The 22,409-nt window shown below is 36.8% G+C and overlaps 1 protein-coding gene across 2 annotated transcripts in view; it reads right to left on the minus strand.

The window, feature by feature from the left end:
• Nucleotides 1-489: 489 nt before the first annotated feature.
• Nucleotides 490-22,409, minus strand: part of LOC106054337 (ephrin-B2-like) — a 452,268-nt gene continuing 430,348 nt past the window's right edge. For both annotated transcript variants that reach the window (XM_056042980.1, XM_056042981.1), the window contains 5 exons: nucleotides 8,827-8,947; nucleotides 8,218-8,389; nucleotides 6,518-6,631; nucleotides 5,674-5,829; nucleotides 490-5,148 (listed from right to left, as the gene is read on the minus strand). In XM_056042980.1, coding sequence (XP_055898955.1) covers nucleotides 4,931-5,148; nucleotides 5,674-5,829; nucleotides 6,518-6,631; nucleotides 8,218-8,389; nucleotides 8,827-8,947 — 781 coding nt within the window. In that variant the 3' untranslated portion in view covers nucleotides 490-4,930. The remainder of the gene's footprint in view (nucleotides 5,149-5,673; nucleotides 5,830-6,517; nucleotides 6,632-8,217; nucleotides 8,390-8,826; nucleotides 8,948-22,409) is intronic.

Here is a 22,409-nt window from a genome sequence, read left to right on the forward strand (position 1 = left end):
AACCAATTAGACAATTAACTACTGGTAGTTAAGTGTGTTGTTTGATACCAACCAACATGGGAAACTAATACTTGAATAATCACATTTTTGATTTTTGTTGGGTTTAATTGTTAACTTAATTTCTCCCTAGCATATTCTCCAATCAAGTTGATACTTTAAACAATTAATTTTTATACCAAAAAAAAAACACAACATTAATCAATAAACAAAAATACTCAAGTAGCCAATTAATTACTGGTAATTAATTCTTATGTATGATTTAGAATAAGGGTAATAACTTTTACATTATTGATAGATATAGTTTTAAGAGAGAGTTCTTTCCCTTAAGATCCGCTTTTTTTTTTTTTTTTCTTTCTTTTTTTTAAGGATTTTAAAAAATATTTTGCTTGTACCTCCAGTGCTGTGACATTCCCATCGTAAGACTCCTATGCATTCAACACTTAAATCCATTGTAAGACAAAGCTTATGTATATACAAGAGACACCAATCTGTTGTTCATAAATTTATTTCTTCAAGTGTTGATCTCACACTCTCAAAGTAATTGTTACAAAAATTTTATCATAAAAATTTTACAGTTTTTTTTTCAAGTGTAACATGTAACAATATATGCAGACAGACACACATCCACACATGCCATATCTGGACATCCTCTCATCAACATCAAGCCACACAATTTTTCTTTTAATAGCCTTTGTAAATCAAATGTATGCCTACACTAAAATGTAACCCCTAAATAATCAAAAGATAAAGAATACAAATTGATTTAAAAAAAAAAAAAGAATATAATATAGCACTAATAATGTACATCATCTTGATTACAAACATCTGAAGTTGAGTCTTAATTTAAAAAGAAACAAAAGACATGTCTTGAAATAGCCAAGTTAAAAAAAAACAAAACAAAAAAGATTAAAGCGTTCTTCATCAGAAAATATTTGTTCTAGTGAATTACCTGCTCTGTTTTATTATGCTGCATACACACTAGACACACACCAGGCCTTAAGAACGAGACACATCACTTGATGTAAACATATGAAAAATCTGGTAGTTGGTTAATCTAAAAATATGCATAACTTTGTGTACAAAAGAAACAAAAAAAACATTTAAAAGTTCATTTAGTAGTGACAGTTTTCCTATTCTTCTATGAAGGTTAAAAATTAAAAGAGACTTTACATATTTTAGACCTACTATTATTGCACCATAATCACCGAACTATATATATTTTTTCTTTGTATATAAATGCATGTATCATGATGACATATATATCCAGCATATTTTTGTATAATAATCATTTTTTTTTTTACTAATCTTTTTTTTAACAATTGTTGGGAAAATATTGCCTTAACTGACCCACAGACCTAAATATTTAAATATAGAGAGTTATCTATCAGACTAACATAGCTATCAACATAATCAGCTAATTCAACAAGCTTTCATGTATTAAAAAAACCCTGCAAAGTTGATCATTTAGTTGTGAAAAGTGTTTCTGAGTTCATACATTTATTTACACTATTCAGTTTAAAAAAAAAATGTACAAACTTTTATAGCTCGACATACAACAAATTTGTTGTAATTGATATGCAGATAAAGAGATTTCGTTACATTGCTGTCATAACATTACTGTTAGAATGGCATACATAATATGTGATTAGTTTAAATTTAAAATTTGGGGGCTACTAAAATGAGGCTTGGAAATCAACAGTTACCAAGGAAACCAGAGCTAAGTGATATGTTGATGTGATATGGCTGTTCATAGTTAAACTAAGCACCACTCTCGTGCACAGGAAGAAAGGCCCAATCTGAATATCTGCAACCACGTTTTCACATTCACTCCACTGCAAACATTCAAACTTCATTCCATTCAAATCAATCCGATTCAATTCCAAGTCAATCAGATTCAACCCAAGTCAATCCGATTCAATCCACAAGATGCAATTATTATGTTACATTGAATCCAAGAGACAATCATTCATTTAGTTGACGTAACTTCCTTGTCTTGTTATTGTCAGTCTATTTACAGTAACACTGACCCCCCCTCCCCATCCCACTTCTGAATAAATTACTTTTGTGTAGTGTTTGCTGTCGCCCCCATAAAACAGCCAACCTTCTTTCTAATCTGTACAAAAACAATAAAACATATCACAAACACACAAAACGTTACATTCTGGAGTAACAAAGTCAAACTTGTATAGTTCAGTGCAGGTTAACATAAAGAAAAAATGTTTAAAACACATTAATTGAAGCTCAATGACCAGTCAAAGTTAAGGTTTAACAAATGAAATAGTAGTAACATTAAATTCTGAAATTAATTAATGAATACAAAATATATATTCTTACTATATTATTAACTTAACAACCATATGATTAATAAATGATTCTACTTAAAAAAAGCTTAAAAATAAAATTATTCCATTTGGTATTAATGTTCAAAATTTTTATACAAATATTTTTGTATGAAAACATGAAGAAAAAAAAATCAATAAGCTGTACATACAAATTAAGACCTAAAACAGATTTTGCAACATGTTGCAATTTTACATGCTTACACACACACACACAACTACACTTATAAACAAACAGACACAATGAAAGAATTTTGAGGAAAAAAATCTGGCACGCAACTAATTTACACCCAATCATCATCACAGATTCATAAATATGTTCAATCATTGGTCAGAAACTCTCATGTGATTTTTAGTTTTTACATCATTCAATAACAAAGAAGCAAATTGATTGGTCAGTTCAATGAATGTGTTTGACAGTACAGAAACATAAATGGAGGCAAAGAGGGGGCTGTGTGTCTGGGGAGTGGTGTCATAAAAAAAAATTCTTTTACAAAATTACATTCGACAACAGTGAAATTATTTTAGTTTAAAAATCACAATAGTGGTTGGCAAGTAAAGAAAGCTGTTACCATGGTAACAACTAGGATCATATTATACAAGTTCACCTGGGTGATTACATAGAAACGTATATAGGTATGCAATAATGAGTATGTACAATAATGTAAAAATGTGGAGAAGAAAAAAATATTTAAAAATAAGATGTTAAAAATTTTTTGTTTGAAAATCTCAAGTAACTAATTATTCTTTATCATTAACAAAGCTTAACAAAAATGTAAAAAATCAAACTATTATCTTGTAGCAAAATAATTTAATATTTAAAAAAAAAAAAATGCTTACTCTGAAACATAATGGTAACAAAATTAATAGAATTATATAAATTTTAGAAACTCAAAAAAAAACTACAAATAAAACATGATATTCTGGAATATTTATATAAAATGACAATGTAGCAGAAGGAGATAATTCCTACAATATAATTATATCCATACAATATATGTATACATTAAAATTTATAGATAATGCAAAAAAAAAAAAAAAAACGCTGTAAGGCATTGTTGGTGGGCAAGAAGTTGAAGTTATTTTGTTTCCTTTCTTGTGATGTGTGAATGTTTTTAAATAATTGTAAGTTTGTTTTTGACACAGTAGAAAAGAAAACAAAAACTGGAAACAAATATGGCTACTGTCGTAGATAATGCTAGTAACAGCTGGACGTTAAAGTAAGCTAAAATTCTCAAAGCCAAAGTTAGGATTAGTTAAATATTTAAACTAGATCTACATTCGATATACATGAAGTAACTTGCCAAATATGATCAGACAATTTTGTACAGAAGTTTTTCACCTAGAATAAACCTATCTGATATTTTCACAAATTATTTTTAAAAAAATGTAAATTTAATTTCTCTAAAAGAAGTTGATATAAAAATTAAACAGTCCACAGACTGAAGAAACCATTGTTTAAAAATTTTGGTGATAATAAATAGACAAGAAAAAAATTATCACAATGATTAAACAGAACAAACAGAAAAACAAAAAAAAAAAAAAATCTGCAAGACTATATGTAAGATTTAGACAAGAGGAGATAATTAAGATAAAGGGAGGCAATATTCAACAAGGATGTGAAAACTGTTTGGCTTTTTTTGTGAATATAAGGGGGAAAAAATGAAATAAAATTTTAAAAAAAAAAAAGCGTAAGACAGAGACAAATGATGAAACAGTAAAGCCTTAAATGGATTTCATAAAAACTGGAATAACAGAGGGCATAACTACAGACAATGGTTTAAGTGCCTTTCCTAAAATATTTCTAAACATTTCAAACAAAACAAAACTTTTCATTATTTTACTTTCGGAAATATATACTACTGATGTACAATCATCAAAAATTGTATCTATATATTTAAACTTACTGCAACATTTTGTATTGTAATTGTAGCCAGGCAATAGAATATGTCATTTATAAAATAATAAAAAATAATTGGCCCATGTCTGTAGTTACTAATGACAGGCTAAAGAAGTTTATACATTTTTGTTTTTCACTAGACTACAACCACACTTTATTTCCCTAAGAGCCTCTTAAGTTTCTGCCCTCAGGAGAAACAACATGTCCATTAGCAAGGACAACTAGGATGACATGGGAATGAATGTAGTGACATCATAGAAATCTGTTGGCATTCAGCAAGCTTAGATTTGTGTTGAAAACATCAACAATAAAAAATATACATATCTCTATGTTCTCCCCACCCCCTCTCTCAACGTCATTCTTAATGTGAACATTCCATTCATGGGCCAATATGGGGTTAACATTGGAAAGCAAGGCCAATGTGGATGAATTCCGTGAAACGTAATGAATCAAACAAATTATCCGCCATCAGCCATTTTTTTTAGAATGAATTGTTAACAAGTTCATACTCAACCATCGTGAATGAATTTTCGTTAACATCCCCCCCTGTGTTAAATCACTGGAATGAACAGGTACAAAAAATAAAACAAAAAGGTTATATTTGTTTTAATATGACACGTCTGACATATCGAATCATTCAGAGAATCATCCAATCTAACTCACTGCTGTCATTCTCAATACATCGCAGGTACTAGCATGCTAATAAGGTCAAAGTTAATAGAACACTAAATGCTATACAGGAAACTAAACTGCTGATGCTGTGGCAGGATAAACAGGGGGCAGAGTTCTCTATCTTGCCTGCATCTGCGATGATGCCAGAATTAATATTAGGGTTGTCTCTGCTTTTTATGACTGTGTCGTCGGAGGGAAATCCTTCTGACCCAGGAATTAAATCTTCATTTTCCTTCACTGAAAATAGTAAAAAAAAAATAATATTTTATTGATTTGCGGAAATAGAGATTAAGAAGATAGGAAATAAATAAAACTCCTATAATTTTAAAACAAACTTTGAATGCAATCAGAAAGGGAAAAGAAATCACTGCATTGCAGATTTGTAATGAATCGTATTTAATAGAATTAAAATTGTGTATAATATATTAAACATTTCCGTTTAATTAATTATAATTATAAAGCTTTCTAACTATTAAGTTTTATATAAAATTCTTTATTATTAAGCTAATTATAATATCCACTACCCTTACAATTTACTGTGCTGTAAGGGAAATAACAACGTGATAATAACATTTTGTAGGTTATTTCCCTTTGCTCACTTGAAAACAATTGCTTAAATTAAAAGGAAAATAATAATGAATTAAAACGAAAATAGACCATTGTAACTTGAAGAAATATAAGCACGGACCAAATGTAATGATGAAGTTACAAAGATGGAGATAGAAGGACTGTGAAGAGGCATATCAGATCTGGGTCACTCACCTGTTTGAGTACGACGATTTGTGCTGCTTGTTGTGGTGGCGGAGGTTGTTGTGGTTGTCGTCGTGGTTGTAGTCGTGGTGGTTGTAGTTGTGGTCGTGGCTGACGTGGGCTTGGTAGTAACCGTGTCCTGGCTGCCAGTGTTGACATTAGTATTACCTGGCACAGAATAAAGAAAAGCTCAGCATGAGAATATCCATGTGACCAGATCTATTGTTTATAAAAGTCTGTAACTTATTTGAAAGTTTTCCACGATTTGTCACGTGGTCTTTGGCGGACATGTTGAATTGTGTTGGAGAAGGTTTCTGTGCTGTATATAGGCGCTCAGCAAGCACACATCAGTTCCAGACCGATTTCTGAATTTAAATTCTCTAGAATACATCGGGACTCGAGCCCCAAACCTCTCAGATTAATTAAAAAAAAAAAAAGATATAACCCTTTCGGAGCTTGAGATTCCTGGGGAAAGATTATGTCCAGCTCATCTGTGTCTACAGCCTAAGGTTCACGAGGGAGTCGTGTGATCAGCACAACGACCAACCACTTTTACTGCCCACAATGTATGCCAAGTCCCCATTAGAGGGATTCAATCTAGAGCCACTTCTGTTAGTAAGTTAAGCGCCTAGCTTCCACCCCCCCCCCCCTGTAAGGTAGCCAAGAGGATTTATGTCACCCCGCTCAACATTCTACTGATAAGTGTTTCAAAAATGTAAATCACAATGACGTGGACAAAAAAATCAGAAGAATGTTTGGCAATCCAATTATATCACATTCACTCAAAGACTCATGATTTAGAGTGTTCTCAAATTCTGTTCTAAAGGCACAAATATTCTGTTTCTAGCTCCCTCACCTTTATTCGTGTCCGTGGATTTAGGCAAAACTTTAAGCACCATCTTCATGTGGTGTGACTTGCAGACTCCTTCGAACTGATTGTTTAAAGTGTACAGCGTACCATGGGAAGTTGCTGAGGACAAATAAAAAGTTTATAAATAGCATGAAATTTCATTCTTACTGTGATTATATGGAAGATTTGAATACATGGAAGAAAGTCCATAAATAGTTAGCTTTTTGGTGTTTCCGGTGTGAAGAGTAAAGGAAATGTGGCTAATGTTGCTTATTTTTGTGTAGCTTTTCAGCACTGCAGAATCAAAAAGTCTATCCTCTTCCGGTTGTAGCTTTTCAGCACTGCAGAATCAAATAGTTTATCCTCTTCCGGTTGTAGCTTTTCACACTGCAGAATCAAATAGTTTATCCTCTTCCGGTTGTAGCTTTTCAGCACTGCAGAATCAAATAGTTTATCAGAACGAGGTTCAATTGAGCATCCTTGACATTGCTTAATTGATCGTGCTCCAATAATGATCGTCTCGCCTTTGCCCCTTCTCCTGTTGGTGATAACAGTCCCGCGGGGCTCAGTATCTGAACAATACGTGAAGGCCAGCAGTTGAACTGGTTGTAAGCTTCGGGCAGGAGGGGCTCGTTAGCCTTGGTTCGCTACTAATCTAGGAGAAGGAAAACTCTGAATCCAAACCTCCGCTGCCTTGCGGCTATACCCAAACATGGGAAAGGCTTCGGGAGACAAGCCTGAGGAAAAATCAGGAGCTGGTGACCTTTAGGCAGGTTGCTGCACATGTGCACAGCCAGGCAGAGCCTGCGGCGCTACTGATCTCAAACTGTATCTGACATTCCGTTCCTTTGGTCTCGTCAGCTGCGCGGAGAGGGGGGAACTGCAGTGTGGGCGACATCGTTCCGACCTTAGACAATGCAAAGACTTTCATCTCTCTATTCGAGATGAACCATAGTCGTTTCACGACTGAAGGAGGCCAACGAATGATCGTCTGCTACATGACTACCATAACAGTTTTTCCACTTTGTTATACAGAAAAGAGTTACAATAATAGACTCAATACATTCTCCTCTACTTATTACCATTAATGTAGTCATTGTGTTTTATAGTTCAAGAAACAAACTTTCGAAGCATTTTATCTGATTGTAAGCATGAATTGGGTTACAACAATGAAAATCTGAAGTACTTTTTGATCAACTTGGAAGCATTTAGAAATACGTTTGTACTCAGGAAAGAGTTGTTGTTTTTTTACCACTTTGAAAATTATAGGGTACTGAGGTCTGGATGGCAGAGTTTAGAAAGTGATGGTGCTTTCCTCGTGAGAAAAATGGAAAAGGTTCAAGTCCTGTATTATTTTCATTATCTTAAGTACGGCAATAAGTTAAACACTAACAGTTCTGTGCTGAGCGAAATGTAAGTAGCAGTAGCATTGTAGTCCAACTTATGTACATGTATTGGGGAACGATTCTTTGTTGTCTAAAAGGGCCATAAGGTCGTGCATGTGGTGGGCACTGCGTGATGTCTAACTAAGATAAAACACATACACTTGAGATAATATAAAAGACACAGTCTTCGAATCTGAATATTGCTGTATTTTAAGTAGATCCATCTTTAGCCTACACATTTTAGCATTACAACTTGTATCATTACAACTTGTATCATTACAACTTTTATCATTAGGGTGGGGAAGGTATCAAGATACTTACATATGAAATAGTAGCTATTCCCTGCTTGGAAGTCTGGAATGCCAGGGATGGGCTGGAACTCAAAGATCAGCAGGGTGAACGCCTTCCTCTGCTCCGGGTTGCTGCAGTTGAGGATAGGGTTGGCTTTTTTCGTGTCATCAATAATGCAGACGTCGTAGCTGTCCTGAGTGACCTGAAGGATAGAGGAGACAGTCAATCATCAAGGGCCTTAACTCCACACTCCAAAAGAAAGCGTTTCATTACTTTGCCATTATAATAATAATCGTATTATAATTTATATTCAAAGGCTGTTTCTCTAAAACTTGATGCAAAGTTTTAAGTTTTCTCCCTAACTGAATACAATAAAACGGGCCAAGGGGGGCAGCAAAACATTCTAGTAAACTCCAAGTATGATGTAGGTAAGAGACTAAAGCTACATATAGGGACAAGACCAAACAACGAAGGCGCCTACCATTTGAATCAGATAGTAGTCCCAGTTGCCTTGCATTGAGGTGTTATTGTAAAACGGGCCAAGGGGGGCAGCAAAACATTCTAGTAAACTCCAAATATGATGTAGGTAAGAGACTAAAGCTACATATAGGGACAAGACCAAACAACGAAGACGCCTACCATTTGAATCAGATAGTACTCCCAGTTGCCTTGCATTGACATGCTATTGTAAAACGGGCAGACTATTTCCAGGGAGTCTCCTATGTTCACTTCTATCACGTGATCACTGCTGTCCTGGAACCTGAGAAACGAGAAAGAAAAAAAAAATGAGAATGTATGGTACCACCATGGGATGGGTTTTATAGCGAACAGAGTGACAAGATTGTGACAGAGTGACAAGGTTGTGACAGAGTGTCAAGGTTGTGACAGAGTGACAAGGTTGTGACAGAGTGACAAGGTCGTGACAGAAAGACAAGGTTGTGACAGAGTGACAAGGTTGTGACAGAGTGAAAATTTTGTGACAGAGCGACAAGGTCGTGACAGTGACAAAGTATAGACAGTGTGACGGGTTGGTAAAGGGGGAGAGGGGAAGAATACATCAACAGAAAGTTTTGTATTTAAGCTGAATGAAGATTATGTACATTTTTTTTTATAAATAATAGTTTAACAGAAAGAAATATCGACAAGTTGTCAAAGAAAAAACACTTTGATTAACAGACTGACAAGCAGACAGACAGACAGATAGATATACAGATAGATAGATAGATAAATAGATAGATAGATAGATAGATAGATAGATAGATAGATAGATAGATAGATAGACAGACAAAACGAGTCTTCCAATTCTCTCAACAATTTCAGATCGTCAATATAAAAAATAATGAGGATGAAACCGATGTCTCAAAATCTTAACAATAATTTTGTAATGATTGGGTGCATGTATTTGTTTTTTCTTTGAATGTAAACACACGGAGTGAGCTATAAGTCATTTGTCAAAATAATTGAAAATTCAGGAACAATGAAAAACATCAAACTAAAACATGACGAACTATGACATGACGCAACGACATATATTACATCTGTGTGAACACTCCCAATTTCATGGCCACAGCCGGTCGACAGGTGTCAATCAACAAAGAATAGGACGGGCTGGTGGGGGAGACATGGTCCCTGGTCTCTCAGACTTTTAGCCGGCCATCTTTCTAGAAAAACAAAAAAAAGCTAACCGCTCGATGCACTAGAACCGAAACCTTAAAGTGACCCCCGGTGACCTCGGATGTATTATTACGGCCAACTCATTTGCACGTGAAGCGCGCGGTCAATACATGCAAGTCCGTCAAAGTAGGACACACGGCGGTCGTTCAGAGCGAGACCAATCGTTACAGAAGGCCTGAACACTGACCTGCAACGTCACAACCTGTGGGCAGTTTAGACCGATAGCTCGTTGCCACGTCACAGGACTGTAAATTAGCATATCACACTCTCTGAACGTTGTCCTAAAAAGAGTCTTCATAAGGAACAACACGAGTTCAACCTCTTTAAAAAAACAACAAAAAACAGAAATGACCTTCACCTAAACAAAATATCCGCCATTTTAAAGTTATAACAAGAAACATAATATTTAGGCTGATCAGTAAAGACTACAGCGTGAACACTGGCAATGCTCTATGGAAAGGAGAATGAGGATCTTTGTAAATCTGTACATACAACTTCTTATCAAACTGCCAACTAATGCAACACAAATATTGTAGAATTCTTCCAGGACACTTTACACAAAACATTCTCGCCAAGTCCTCTCTCTCTCTCTCTGACACTTTATTTCCCCTCCTCGTTTCTTTCGTTCACGTTCCTCCCTCTCGCACTCTCCCCACTTCATGGCAACTTATTATTGCATTTCCATATCTTGACTTCCACGCATGCCGGGATATGTCCTCGTCATTCTATCTCAGGCGAGGCCAGAGCGAGGGCCTGCAGCGCGGGAAGGGAGGAAGTGTGTGTGATCCAGAGACAACATGGCTGACAACACAACGTTAGCAGTTTGTGTTAAAAAAAGATCGAAGTCCAATACTGATGTTATTAGGGAGTATACTTTGGTAAAAATACTTTAGTCTTTTAATCTGCACATTTGTTTTTTGTTTCAATAAAATCTTAATTAATGAAAGGAAAAAATTTAGACAATTCTTTTCGTCTTTTGATAATAAAAATTAGATACGAATATAGTTAAGGGAGTCCAGAAGCTATATCCTGGCAATACTGGAATTCTATGAAGTATCTGTAAAGAAAGTCACGAGATGGACAATGAGGATGTGTGAGTGGTAATCGTCGGAGAGAGTGTGAGTGGTAATCGTCGGAGAGGGAGTAAGTCTCGAGAATGCATACCCCCCCCCTGCCTCATATTACGACAAGTGTGCCAGTTATCCCATAGTAGAGCAACGAATAGTATTGAACATAGAAACAACGCCTCAAAAGCCAAATACACATGAAAGTCATTTCTTTGATCTTAGTAACTGTCCTAAAACCAAAAGGCAGGCACCACACAAAGGGCAGACCACGAGAACAGTGGCTTGATGACGTAGAGGCAGATCTACAACAGCTAGGAGGAGAGAGGCTTTTGAAGAAAATACAGATAGTATGAGAGTACATTTTGGTGAAAATGAGAGAGAGAGAGAGACAGACAGACAGACATACAGAATGGTGAAGGGGACAGAGAGGAGAAGTATAGAAGAATGGGTTAGAGGACATCAACATGTCGTCAAAAGAAATAGAACAAAAAGTGAAGGACAGAGTTGTGCTAGATAAGGAAAGAAAAGAAAGATTTAAAAAAAAAAACCTCCTCCATCTATGTCTGCTTTGGGGGGGGGGGGCACAAAATAGAATGAGAGAGCAGGCGAGCAGTGTTGAAGATGGATGAGACGGGGTGGGGGGGGGGGTGTAGGAAGAAAGGGGACATAATTAGCATATCACGCTCTCTGAATGTTGTCCTAATGAGAGGGTCTTCATTAGGGACAACACGAGTTGCGCCCCCCCCCCACCTCAAACCGGTTCATCCATCAAAGCTGCACTCCAAGCCTGTGGAGGGTACGAGGCATCAGGAAACTTGAAGAGAGAAGAATTCAGGATGAAAAAAAAAATTAGGAAAGGGGAAGAAAAAAAAGAGGAGAGGGGGGGGGGGCAAATTCTGCTTAATTTTCCGATAACGTTAATCACATTCATAGTTCTACCCTCGTCGTTGCAGACCCGTTCATTCTATTGCATTGCCGAAATTAAATCAATGCTAAGCATACTGACGTTAAAAGACAAGAAATACAAAAACAAATAGAAAAAAAGATAGTTAACTGTAAGTACCACAGCACAGAGAGATGCCGGTTATACTAGGGGGGTTTCCCGATAAACTCAACAATGCCAAGGACGCTTCGATGTTCCCAACTAGATTTAAAAAAAGAACTACGAACAGATCGGCGTAGAACATTTAATTCTGCAGTGCTAACAAAAAAAATGCATACAATTTTTAAGATAACTAATCAACAACAACATAGTTTAGTAACACTTCCAGTTTATTAACACTTCTGTTCTTCTGCACACCGGATACACCGAAAAGCTAGTTTATTTATAGCTTTCCCGCCATTGATGAAAAATGGCTATACTCTTGACGCTTCCTCCTAGTCTATGTTCTTTCCCCAAGACTAGTGTTTTTAAACACAACAGACCTACTCGAAAAGTTTCATTTTCTCATTACTTATATACCTTAATATATATATATTTTTTTTTATTAGCTGTTGCGAAAGATTTGTTTAAAAAAAAAACAAACCCGAACAAACAAAGGAAAAAACTTTTAAGCCATTCACCTAGCTCTTTTAAGTTCTTATGCTACTAAACCAACATTAGACAGGGAGGTCACACAGTTCACGTATTCAAGACACGCCCAAGGCTTGTCACGTGATGTATTGCCTCTAAAGAGGCTAGTGAGCGCGAGGTGAGGACGAGGGCTAAAAAAAAAAGAAAAAAAACTTTGGTTGAAGTCCATGCCGACTGATTATTCTAGCCCCTAAAGAAATCTGGGTAGAAGCCCTTAGCAGGCCCGTAGTTGTGCCCCCCCCCCCATCTCAAATGTGATTTGCCCCACATCTACAGAGCAAGTGAGGCGTTCCTTGCCCCCTTCAGCATGCCCCAAGCACACGACGATCATCTCGGTGGTACGCAACAGACTACGTAATGCATTATGTCGGGGGGGGGGGTCTGCCCAACGGTTTAGAAAATGTTTGAACGTGAGCAGTTTGACTCGCGCGCTCTCACGTAAACTGACTTCGTGCACAGCGGACATCCATAGATTGCTTAAAGCCGATTAGCTTAAGATCTGAACCCAAGACTGCCAGCACGAAGCTAAAACGGGAAGACCGGAAACGGGGAGGGGAGGGGGGGGGAAGAGATATGTCACCGAGCACGTGCACACAGACACACACTCACACATTGCATTTCATTCTCGTTCCTTATATCGAAAGGATAGTTATTGTCTTTGTGTTGTCGTGCGCGAAAATGTCTCGGTAGATTTCTTAGTTCTCTAGGCCTGGGAACTCTGACAGAGATAAAATGTATTTAGCTTGAATGTTTAGTGTTTTTTTTTTAATTCAAAGTAAACAGACCTATTATAAGTACCATTTAGCTGTTGTCAAATTAAAAATGATCTAAAGTTATATACAGTCTGCTAATATAGGAAAAGAGATGCCCCTTCAAAACAGAGACTACATTTTGTAATGAACTTTCATAAGATATTCTCTTTTCAATTACCCAGACCTATATCTATATCCAGGTATTACTCAATGCAAGAAAAGAAAATATTGGACTGGATTATGTTTCATTTTTATAACAGTGATCCAAAAATATATATATATAAAAAAACACAAACATTAGTTCCGTTAAAGAAATGGATAGTTTAAAAAAAAATCAAATGTTAAAATTAAATTAATATGTCAATGTCACGTTTTATTTTTTTTGATTTAAAAAAAATAAATGTCCAGCCTGATTAAAAACGCTAATTTAAGGGTCAAGCGAGAAATGGCTTAATTGAAAATTTTAAATTCGAGAAGCCATGATGCCAAAAAAAATTATATAATTTCGTTTTTTTTTTCTTCTAAGTGCTCGAATTTGAGAAGACAGAGAACAGTTTATTTCTTCATGAAAAAAGGGGGAAAAAAAGGTTTTTAAGTCTTAGTTTGCAGAGTATCAAGCCAAGCACTATATAGTAATAGTCTATTCCAAAGCCCATGTGAATAAACATTTCGTCCAAAACAAATTTAACAAAAAGATCCAAATGATTCCAGAACTAGAAAAATTTAAGTAAAAAAAAAAAAAAGACCCCCCAAAAAACTGCTAGCATTTGACTATCTACTCACGAGCCATGATCGTGTGAGCGTGTTTGTGAAAGCATGCGTGTGTGATCTGAGCAGCACTGCCCTGTGTACTCACAAGGACGACACCAGGAGCACGACGAGAGTCAAGCCCTCGCCTCCTAGTTTCCCACCGTAATGGAAAGTCACATTTCTGTAGTGTGTAAAAAAATCGTACGCACAAATCAATCTACAGTCAGTCAGTCAGGCAAGTTAAATTGAAAATTGACATTTTTTCCCCCTCCCCTTTCTGTATCGCTTTCTTTAAAGAAACGTTCTTTAGTCGCTTCTATTATTGATGGGTTGTTGACTTTCCAGAATAGAGATAAAAATACATTCCCGAGAACAGTTTAGGAATAAAACTTCGAAGAGTTTCAGGAAAGGTTAGAAGATTCACGAATGGTTAAACATTAAATCTCAGATATTCCACATCTTCATAAAAATAAAGATGAATCCCCAAACAGCAAGCTTTTTTTTTTTTTTTTGGTGCATCCGGCGTACAAAGTAAGGAAGCACTGATAAACTGGACATTTTAAAACCAAACATTAATTAATTTTTTGTACCATTTAAAATTAATTGAGACCTCAAAGTGTAAACAAAGAGCAGATTACTGCGTTCAAATGTGCCATGAATGTGAACAGCTTCAATACGTATAGCGTACACCATTCACTATTTGTAAGATTTCGCTGTACGTTGAGGCGTGCACTTCACATGTTCGAAATTCATCTTTTGTTCTGTTTTATGAAACAATAATGTAAAAAAACAGGTTAAGTTTAGCATTCTGAGTGTTATGCTTCAATCAGCCTTTCTAATCACTTTTTAATCTAGTCTAAGTGTACAGTCCTACATATTGTGTTCGGTTCGTGTTTGCATTGTTTGTAGTTAGAGTTTGGAAAATGGAAAATTTGAAAATAAGCCAAGGGATAGTAGCCTTAACATTACCTATCTAAAATTTGGACTTTATACACAGTTTGGCAGGAGCGTGCAAGATGAGCTGTGTTAACTTGTTGACCTAAGACCAGTTGAGGAAAATACCGCGCGTTCTCAGTCATGCTATGACTTACTGTCACATCTATTTTTGACACATGACATCTCAAGTCGAACTACTTACCTTGCATCGTATGTGTCACTTTCTGTGTGTGTGTGTACCTGCGATGGGAAAGGGGGAGGGAGGGCTTTCATGTGCCCAAGTGATGAAGTGGTATTAGTCGAGGACACGGACGAGACATAAAATAACTCGCCCCCAGGGGCGCATTCCACCGCCAGCGTTTGATCAGGCTGAAACACTGGGCAGTAGGGGAAAGACAGGGGGGGCGTGGGAGTTGGGACGGAATGAGACATCATGTGATATCTTAAAATAGATATGACGAACACTTACATATTCCATCAATCAAGCATACCTCCCACTGATCTGATCGCAAAGGACGACTGTTTGAACACTTCAAGTTTAACCCATGAACTGACACACTTCTATTACATTACCGCGTGATACGACTTGCAGTAGCCAAAAAAGGTGTTAAAGTGTGATTTTAACAAATGAGTTGTGTTAAAGTCTAGCAAATGTCATACGGTTAAAGAAAAACAAAGATTAATACACCAGGAACAAAGATTATTATCCGCAAAAAAACTAAGACTAAAACGACAGTGAATGACTAAGCACGGGGTTGGAACTCAGGACAATCGGGAGAAAAAAGCGAAACATAGAATGTCTGATAACCAACTGAGCCTAATGAAATGTTGTTTAAATCCAAAAATGGATTTCAGAATATATATTTAAAGGTTAAAGCTAAGCTGTTAATATCAGGGTGCGTACATATTTTAACTTTACGTTGGGTTTGAATTAAGCTATCTGCCTAACAAATACAAGTCCACTTAGAATACTCAGGAAACTTAGAAATGTGTTTCTCTTTTTTTCAAAATTTTTCACCCAAATTTTGTCCCTACCCAGTCCTGCTATCAATATTCAGCGTTCCATATTGTGTGAGTGCGCGCACACGCGCTCATTCCTAGTCCCCAAAGCTCCCTTCCCTTTACGCCCTGTCCATTGTGGATGTCCATTGTCACACTCTGGCCACAAGGGGGCTGTAAAATACAAATTGATGTCAGGGAGTTCCTTTTTTTTTTCCCCAACACTTTTTTTTTTCTGGAAAGGCGATATTTTAAGAAAACGAAGTTAAAAAAAAAAGAGGAGTAGCCCGGGGTGGGGTGGGGGCTTGGAAGAAGGGCACACGGTCCAAAAGTAATGAAGGGACTCGTTTTGGAAGAGATCAGGGCGCAAGGGTCAAATGTTATCGTAACTAGGAACTCAGAAGTGAAATATGGTGACTTTTATGAGGAGCGCAACCTAACGAACAATTGAGAAGCCCTGGACAAAGAACGCGCGTTAGATTTAAAAAAAAAAAAAACTCCACAAAATTTTTTTTACATGTTTTGTTTCAGAATTTGCTACATATTTGGAGATACATAGGAGAACCAAAAGGGTTAAAGTTTAGGAGAACCAAAAGGGTTAAAGTTTAGAGGATTAAACAAAGTAGAAGCAATGATTTATATATAAGCTGTCCAGTTTTTTTGTTTTTTTTTGTTTTTTTTACAAATGCCACAGTATTGGTAGATACAGAAACTAAAACTAATATTTGCTTTATTATTTCTTTTAGTCTAGCCTCGCCTACCACAAGGCCACCATATATGCTAGCGCCATCGAAAAAGAAATCTCGTTAAAGATCTTTGTCTTTAGGAACGTCGTGTCCATCACGGTCTTAACGCATACATGGTTGCAAGTTTGAAATACTAGCAGATATTAACTTTTGAATCGTCCTAGTAGACTTTTTCACACACCCCATCCCTCCCCTTTGTGTATCGCATGTTGAAAAGAAAGGTACAACCAGACGTTTTTAAAAGCCACGCACAGAAGAACAAAAGCAGACATGAAATTAAGAGGCATAGTGTCGCCAGTCTTTAGGCTCAATCAATAATTCTGAAACACCGAGAATCTAGGTATCTTTAAACTTAATAGAAAAGCAGGATTCTCCCTCCCCCCCCCCTTTCCGAAACAAATTTTCACGGAAAGTATGCTAAGCGATGCAGTGCTAAATTTTAGCTCATATTTAGCAAACTTAAAAAGTAGTTCCTTTTTTTTAAAAATTACATGAATAATATTTCTTAATCTTACAAAACGTTATCTTAAATTAGTTGTAATCCACAGGCTAAGCCTTTAAAAAAAAATCAAGATTTAGTGTAAAATACCCAGCAATGCTACCACCGCCTGACGCAGACAGTCGATGGTGATAGACTGGCGACAAGTCCATTAGAAGAGCTTTAAAAATGTCCTAGTAAGGGCTTTGTTTATCAAAGCGTTGTAAATCGCAGAGAGATCCTGTATGCAAGCGTGTGTGTGCGTGCTTGCGTGTTTTTCTTAAATTCGTGTATTAGTTTTATTATACGTGTGTGCAAGTGATTCAAGTACGTTAACACACTACCAAGTTATAAGTTACTGGTCTTGAGAAGAGATGGGGGCAAGTAAGATTAATATGGGCAGACAGTGATTCTCAAATGTTTATTTTGGAGAACAATCCAAGGGGTAGACGTTAGGGCTGTCTTGACATTACACAAAGAACACAAACAAAATAAAAAGTCTCTCATTCATATCTCATACAAGTCACGTGAAGGTTAGCAGACGATTTAAAAATAAATTGAAAAAAAAATGGCGACACACGGAAAATGTATTGGAAACAAAATGTAAGAAATAAAGGAAGAATAATGGATACAAAGAAAGAAAAAGTAAAGTAGGAGGAGTCTGTAAAGAAAAAAAAGGGAAGAACACGTCTACATGGTCATGAAATGTGGGACTCCTCAATAAGCCCTCGTTAAAACCTCGCCGATTCTTTAGAGTTGACTAACCCTTGAATGGCAGCTCTACGAGAGACACTTTGGTCCAAGAGAGAGACAGAGAGGGAGAGAGAGAGAGAGGAAGGGAAAGAGAGAGAGGGCGGGAGGAGAGATCAACGTGGGAGGGAGGTGTGAACGAAGGGCGCCGACAAATTATACATAGGGAACAGTCAATTTTGATTAGAGCATTCTTCAGTTCACCAGGAAACGTATGAAGGGGAAGAGAGGATGATAGAACTGGGTCAGTGATGGGTCAATGATGTTAAAAATACTCTGAAATCAATAACATATTAAGAAACTCAGGGGAAAAAAAGTACTGTGTCTTGTCAGGTTTAATAAATAATTGTGCAAAGTTTTAGCTTGATCCGAGAAAGGGAAATGACAGAAAAACCACATGTTTCAACATTTTACCAGACAGAGTGAGTTGATATAAGCTTTGTAAATAATAAATATGTAGACGATCCAGTGTACGTGTGTTAATTTAACAAAGTTCATCTCCAACAACTGACTCCAGCCATCTTCGATCCAACAAAGTGCGCCAGCGCATCAACTCTCCCCAGCAACATTAAAGTCAAACGGCATGCACGCGGTCATTTAAATGGTTACAGTAACGACAGCACACGCAGGGGGGGGGGGTGCCCAGCGACGTCCAACACGTGTCAAACCACTCACACACACACACACACGAGAACGCAATTCGTTCATCCTCCCGTAAATTCACTCATACATGAGATAGACTCTTGGTCCCTGCACTTACGGAGGCTAAGCCAATCAATGACCGTGAACTACGGGCTAGCGACACTAGCAGAGTGCAATTAGTGGGTAGGGAAGAGGAGGGGGGGGAGGACAACAAAAAAAAAAAAAAATTATCCAAACTCAAGTTTAAAAATCGAAATTCCGACATCAAAGGGCACTTGACTTCCCCTTTTATTCCGTCAAACCAATAGAATAATCGAACAAAATGGAACAGTCATTCATAAAATGGATTAATCAATATAAGCCTTTTTTTTTTATCTCATGAAAAACACGAAAAAGAGAGAAGGAAAGAGTTGTAAATTTTCATGGAAAGCAAAATCTTAATATAAAAAAAACCCTCTAGTTGATCCTCGAGTTTTGCATTAATCCTGGTACTTAAGAGTTGTTTTACTTTGCCATTTCATCGAAGCAATAAAACAATAATTAATAATTAAGACAGCGATTTACACTTGAGCCCCTTATCGCAGAGATTTAGAATCAAGCGATTCTTTATATTTCTTTTCACGTGAATGCTCTTTAGGAGACTTTCCATCCATTGCGCATGTCTTAAAATGGAGCACAAACCGGAAGTGATGACGGAACATCTTTGTTTGGTATTTCTACGTACTAATTTTGAATTCACCTCAAAGTTCAAAGTGAAGTACGACATAGACATTTATGGACTTAAAAAAAAAACAACCTAAAAGATCTAGACAAAGAAAAATCCGATCAAATTGGCATAGATTTTACATATAAATTACTCTTCACTTGACATTTATAGGCTATATCGTGTGACTGACAAGTTAGTGTCTCGTTTCTTAACGTCGCGTGTACATTGTACAGAAGAGCTGGTAATGCTGAGTTATGAACTACGCCTGGACCACCCCGCTCCATGTCACGACACGACAGTGATACATAACGCTTCCCATGATTCCTAAACCTCTGACAGTTGTCTTTTTTTTTTCGGTCATTTCTCGCCACTAATGAAAATTAATGATTAGCTAGACCTCAAGTTAATTAACATTCATCATGATGAATTTATGGCGCTAGGAATTCGGAGAATTGACGAGGAAACAGTGGCTCGTCAAAACGACTCTTTTTTTTTTTTCTTTCTTACTTGGCCTCCCGATACCCCTCTGTCAGCACGACCAAACTGCCACCCCATCCCCTCCTCTCGCCAACATGGTTAGTTAAGAAATAGAAACAAAGCTTGGACAAGAATGACAACACCGAGGCAGAAAATGAGAGGGCTTCAGTTGATCACGCCTCAGGGCCGCTAATTAATTCAAGACACCAAACATTAGTCACAAATTGAGGTCCCTCCGTTTAGAATGTCCCATTGGCAGTTGACAAAGTGAAGATCTTGGGAATAGAGAACAAAAGAGAGAGAGAGACTACCACACGACACCCAGCTCAGTTAAAGAAAATATTCCAGGAACTTTAGAAAAAACTCAAATGAAGAATTTCACGAGTGAACTTAGTTGAGCCCGACACGAGGTGAATGCGAGAGCTGTGTTGTCAAGGAAACGAAAGTTTCGTGCAAATGACAAAAAAAAAACTTTTTTCTATACATCTACAAGTAAGAATCGAGAGTATTAACATGGGGTAGGGGGCGAAGAATTCATCTCCAAATTTAAGGTATACATATTTTTTTAAAAAAGCTAATGGTTGCCATTTCCAGATACTCAACTTCCATTTATTAAAAGTGTACAAATATCGTCGCTGATGAATAGTGACCGACATAGTGATTGACACGTGATTATCCTTACACAAGTGCTTTAGTCGAAGCTTCATGTGGCACGAAGTAACTCAAAGAAGGTAAAAACAAAATAACCCAGCAAGACTACGCCAGGCAACAATTTGTACGAAAAACAAAACGCGGAGCCATGTTGGGCCTGATCACAAAGTGTCATGGTAATCATCCGCCGCGCGCGCTCAGCACGAGAATCTACAGAACGGAACGTATCACCAAGGTGACAGCAAGAAATAAGGAAAGAAAGAACTAAAGAAAAAAAAAAAAAGAAGAGGCAGAAGAAAGAAAAAGAAGAGGCAGAAGAAGAGTAGGAAAGAGAACGTATGCATATCGAACGTTGAGTTGTACAGGGTGGAAATTATCTTATGATCCAGAATACATAACGTCATTTCAGCAGACGACACCGGTCAACGGCTGACAGGCGGAATAATACCGCAACTTGATTGGTTCCTTTCAACCAGTCACTTCCAGAATATTACGCAGGAAGACGTGGCCCCCGTTGAAGTCTAGTCTGTGAATAGCTTTAATCAAGATCAGCGCTTCTAACATTTTCAGAAAGCGGGATTTTTTTTTTCTTTATTCACCTTTTTTTTTTATTTCTGTACACACATAGATAAGATTAATGAAATTATAAAGCAGTTCTATATTTAACGAAATATTTTTGGCAACATTTTCTTCTTTTGAAATCTGTCAATCAACTATTTAAAACATTTTGTGCCAGGTTGGCCTCTAAAGCTATATGATAATATTCCATACTTTTAAAAATAATTTGGCCTATAAGATTAAAGTATTTATTAGAAAAACAAAAGGATATGTGTAGAGAGCTTGCGAATGTTAAATATTTAAATATGCACCCTATTCGATGCCAGAAATGTGTTTTTTTTTTCAGGAAACCAAATTGATATAAATATTTTAATTATTCATATTTAATTATTCATATGAATCAATAAGGAAAACACGAGAAGAGATTATTTTATTCCCACTTTTGGCCAAACTCATTAATATTTATTAATGCAATTTTATTATCAAGGCAAAAGTGATGGAGAGATGACCACGGATGAGAGGGGGGGGGGGCGGGGTGCCTGTCAGTATGTATGACAGGGGGAGACCATCCAAGTTTTTAATAACTATCAGCTCACTGTTTTGAAAACTCTATGAGCTTGGGGTGTCGAAATAAAAAAAAAAGTGAAAGTCGGTGCGCGCGCGTGTGTGTAAAAGAGGGGGGAGAAAGAGAGACAGAGAGGGAGAAGGATAGAGAGGGAGAGAGATATGGAGGGATGGAGACAGGGAGGTAGTGAGATAGTGAGGGATAGAGACAGGGAGTGAAGGGGAAGAGATGGTGAGAAATGAAGGGTGGGAGAGAGACAGATTCAGAGGGAGGGGGAGAGAGAGAGAGAGATAGAGATTGTCCTTTGATAAGAATAGTGCTGTGAGATAGAAGGACAAGAGTGAGAAGCCAACACCCAACACCGCAGACACAAATCAACACCAATTAACGTCATTATATCGAAACCAATACAATCATTGCTCACAAATTATATTATCTTGCAAATAATAATCAATAAAATCATGGATATCAAGAATCACACATGCCCTTTGTAAATAAAATGTAAAAAATTTCTCTAAGCGTGTGAGCGTCTATGTATTTACCTTTATTTATTTTTTTAAGGTATTTTAATTTATTTGGCAACGGTTCTAACTCGGTGGATAAATCAGACTAGCTAAACGAGAAGCCAAATATATGAGACTTTGATAATAGCATCACATCCTATATCCATTTTCATCCTGGGGGACAACCGTAGAATGGGTTTGGTTGTTAGGTATGATTGCACTCATTGAAGTTTTATCTCCGGCCTAATTTCTTTTACGGTCATTAACTTCGTGAATATCTTATACTCTATGTTGAAAAAAAAAGGTCTACTAATTAGCTGTCATTGTAGCTTTTCATATATAGTAAGATGGAATTAATTAATGCTTATTCGTTTATAAATGTATTCTAGCATTCG

This window comes from Biomphalaria glabrata, chromosome 10, assembly GCF_947242115.1.
Source record: "Biomphalaria glabrata chromosome 10, xgBioGlab47.1, whole genome shotgun sequence".
Classification (NCBI taxonomy): domain Eukaryota; kingdom Metazoa; phylum Mollusca; class Gastropoda; family Planorbidae; genus Biomphalaria; species Biomphalaria glabrata.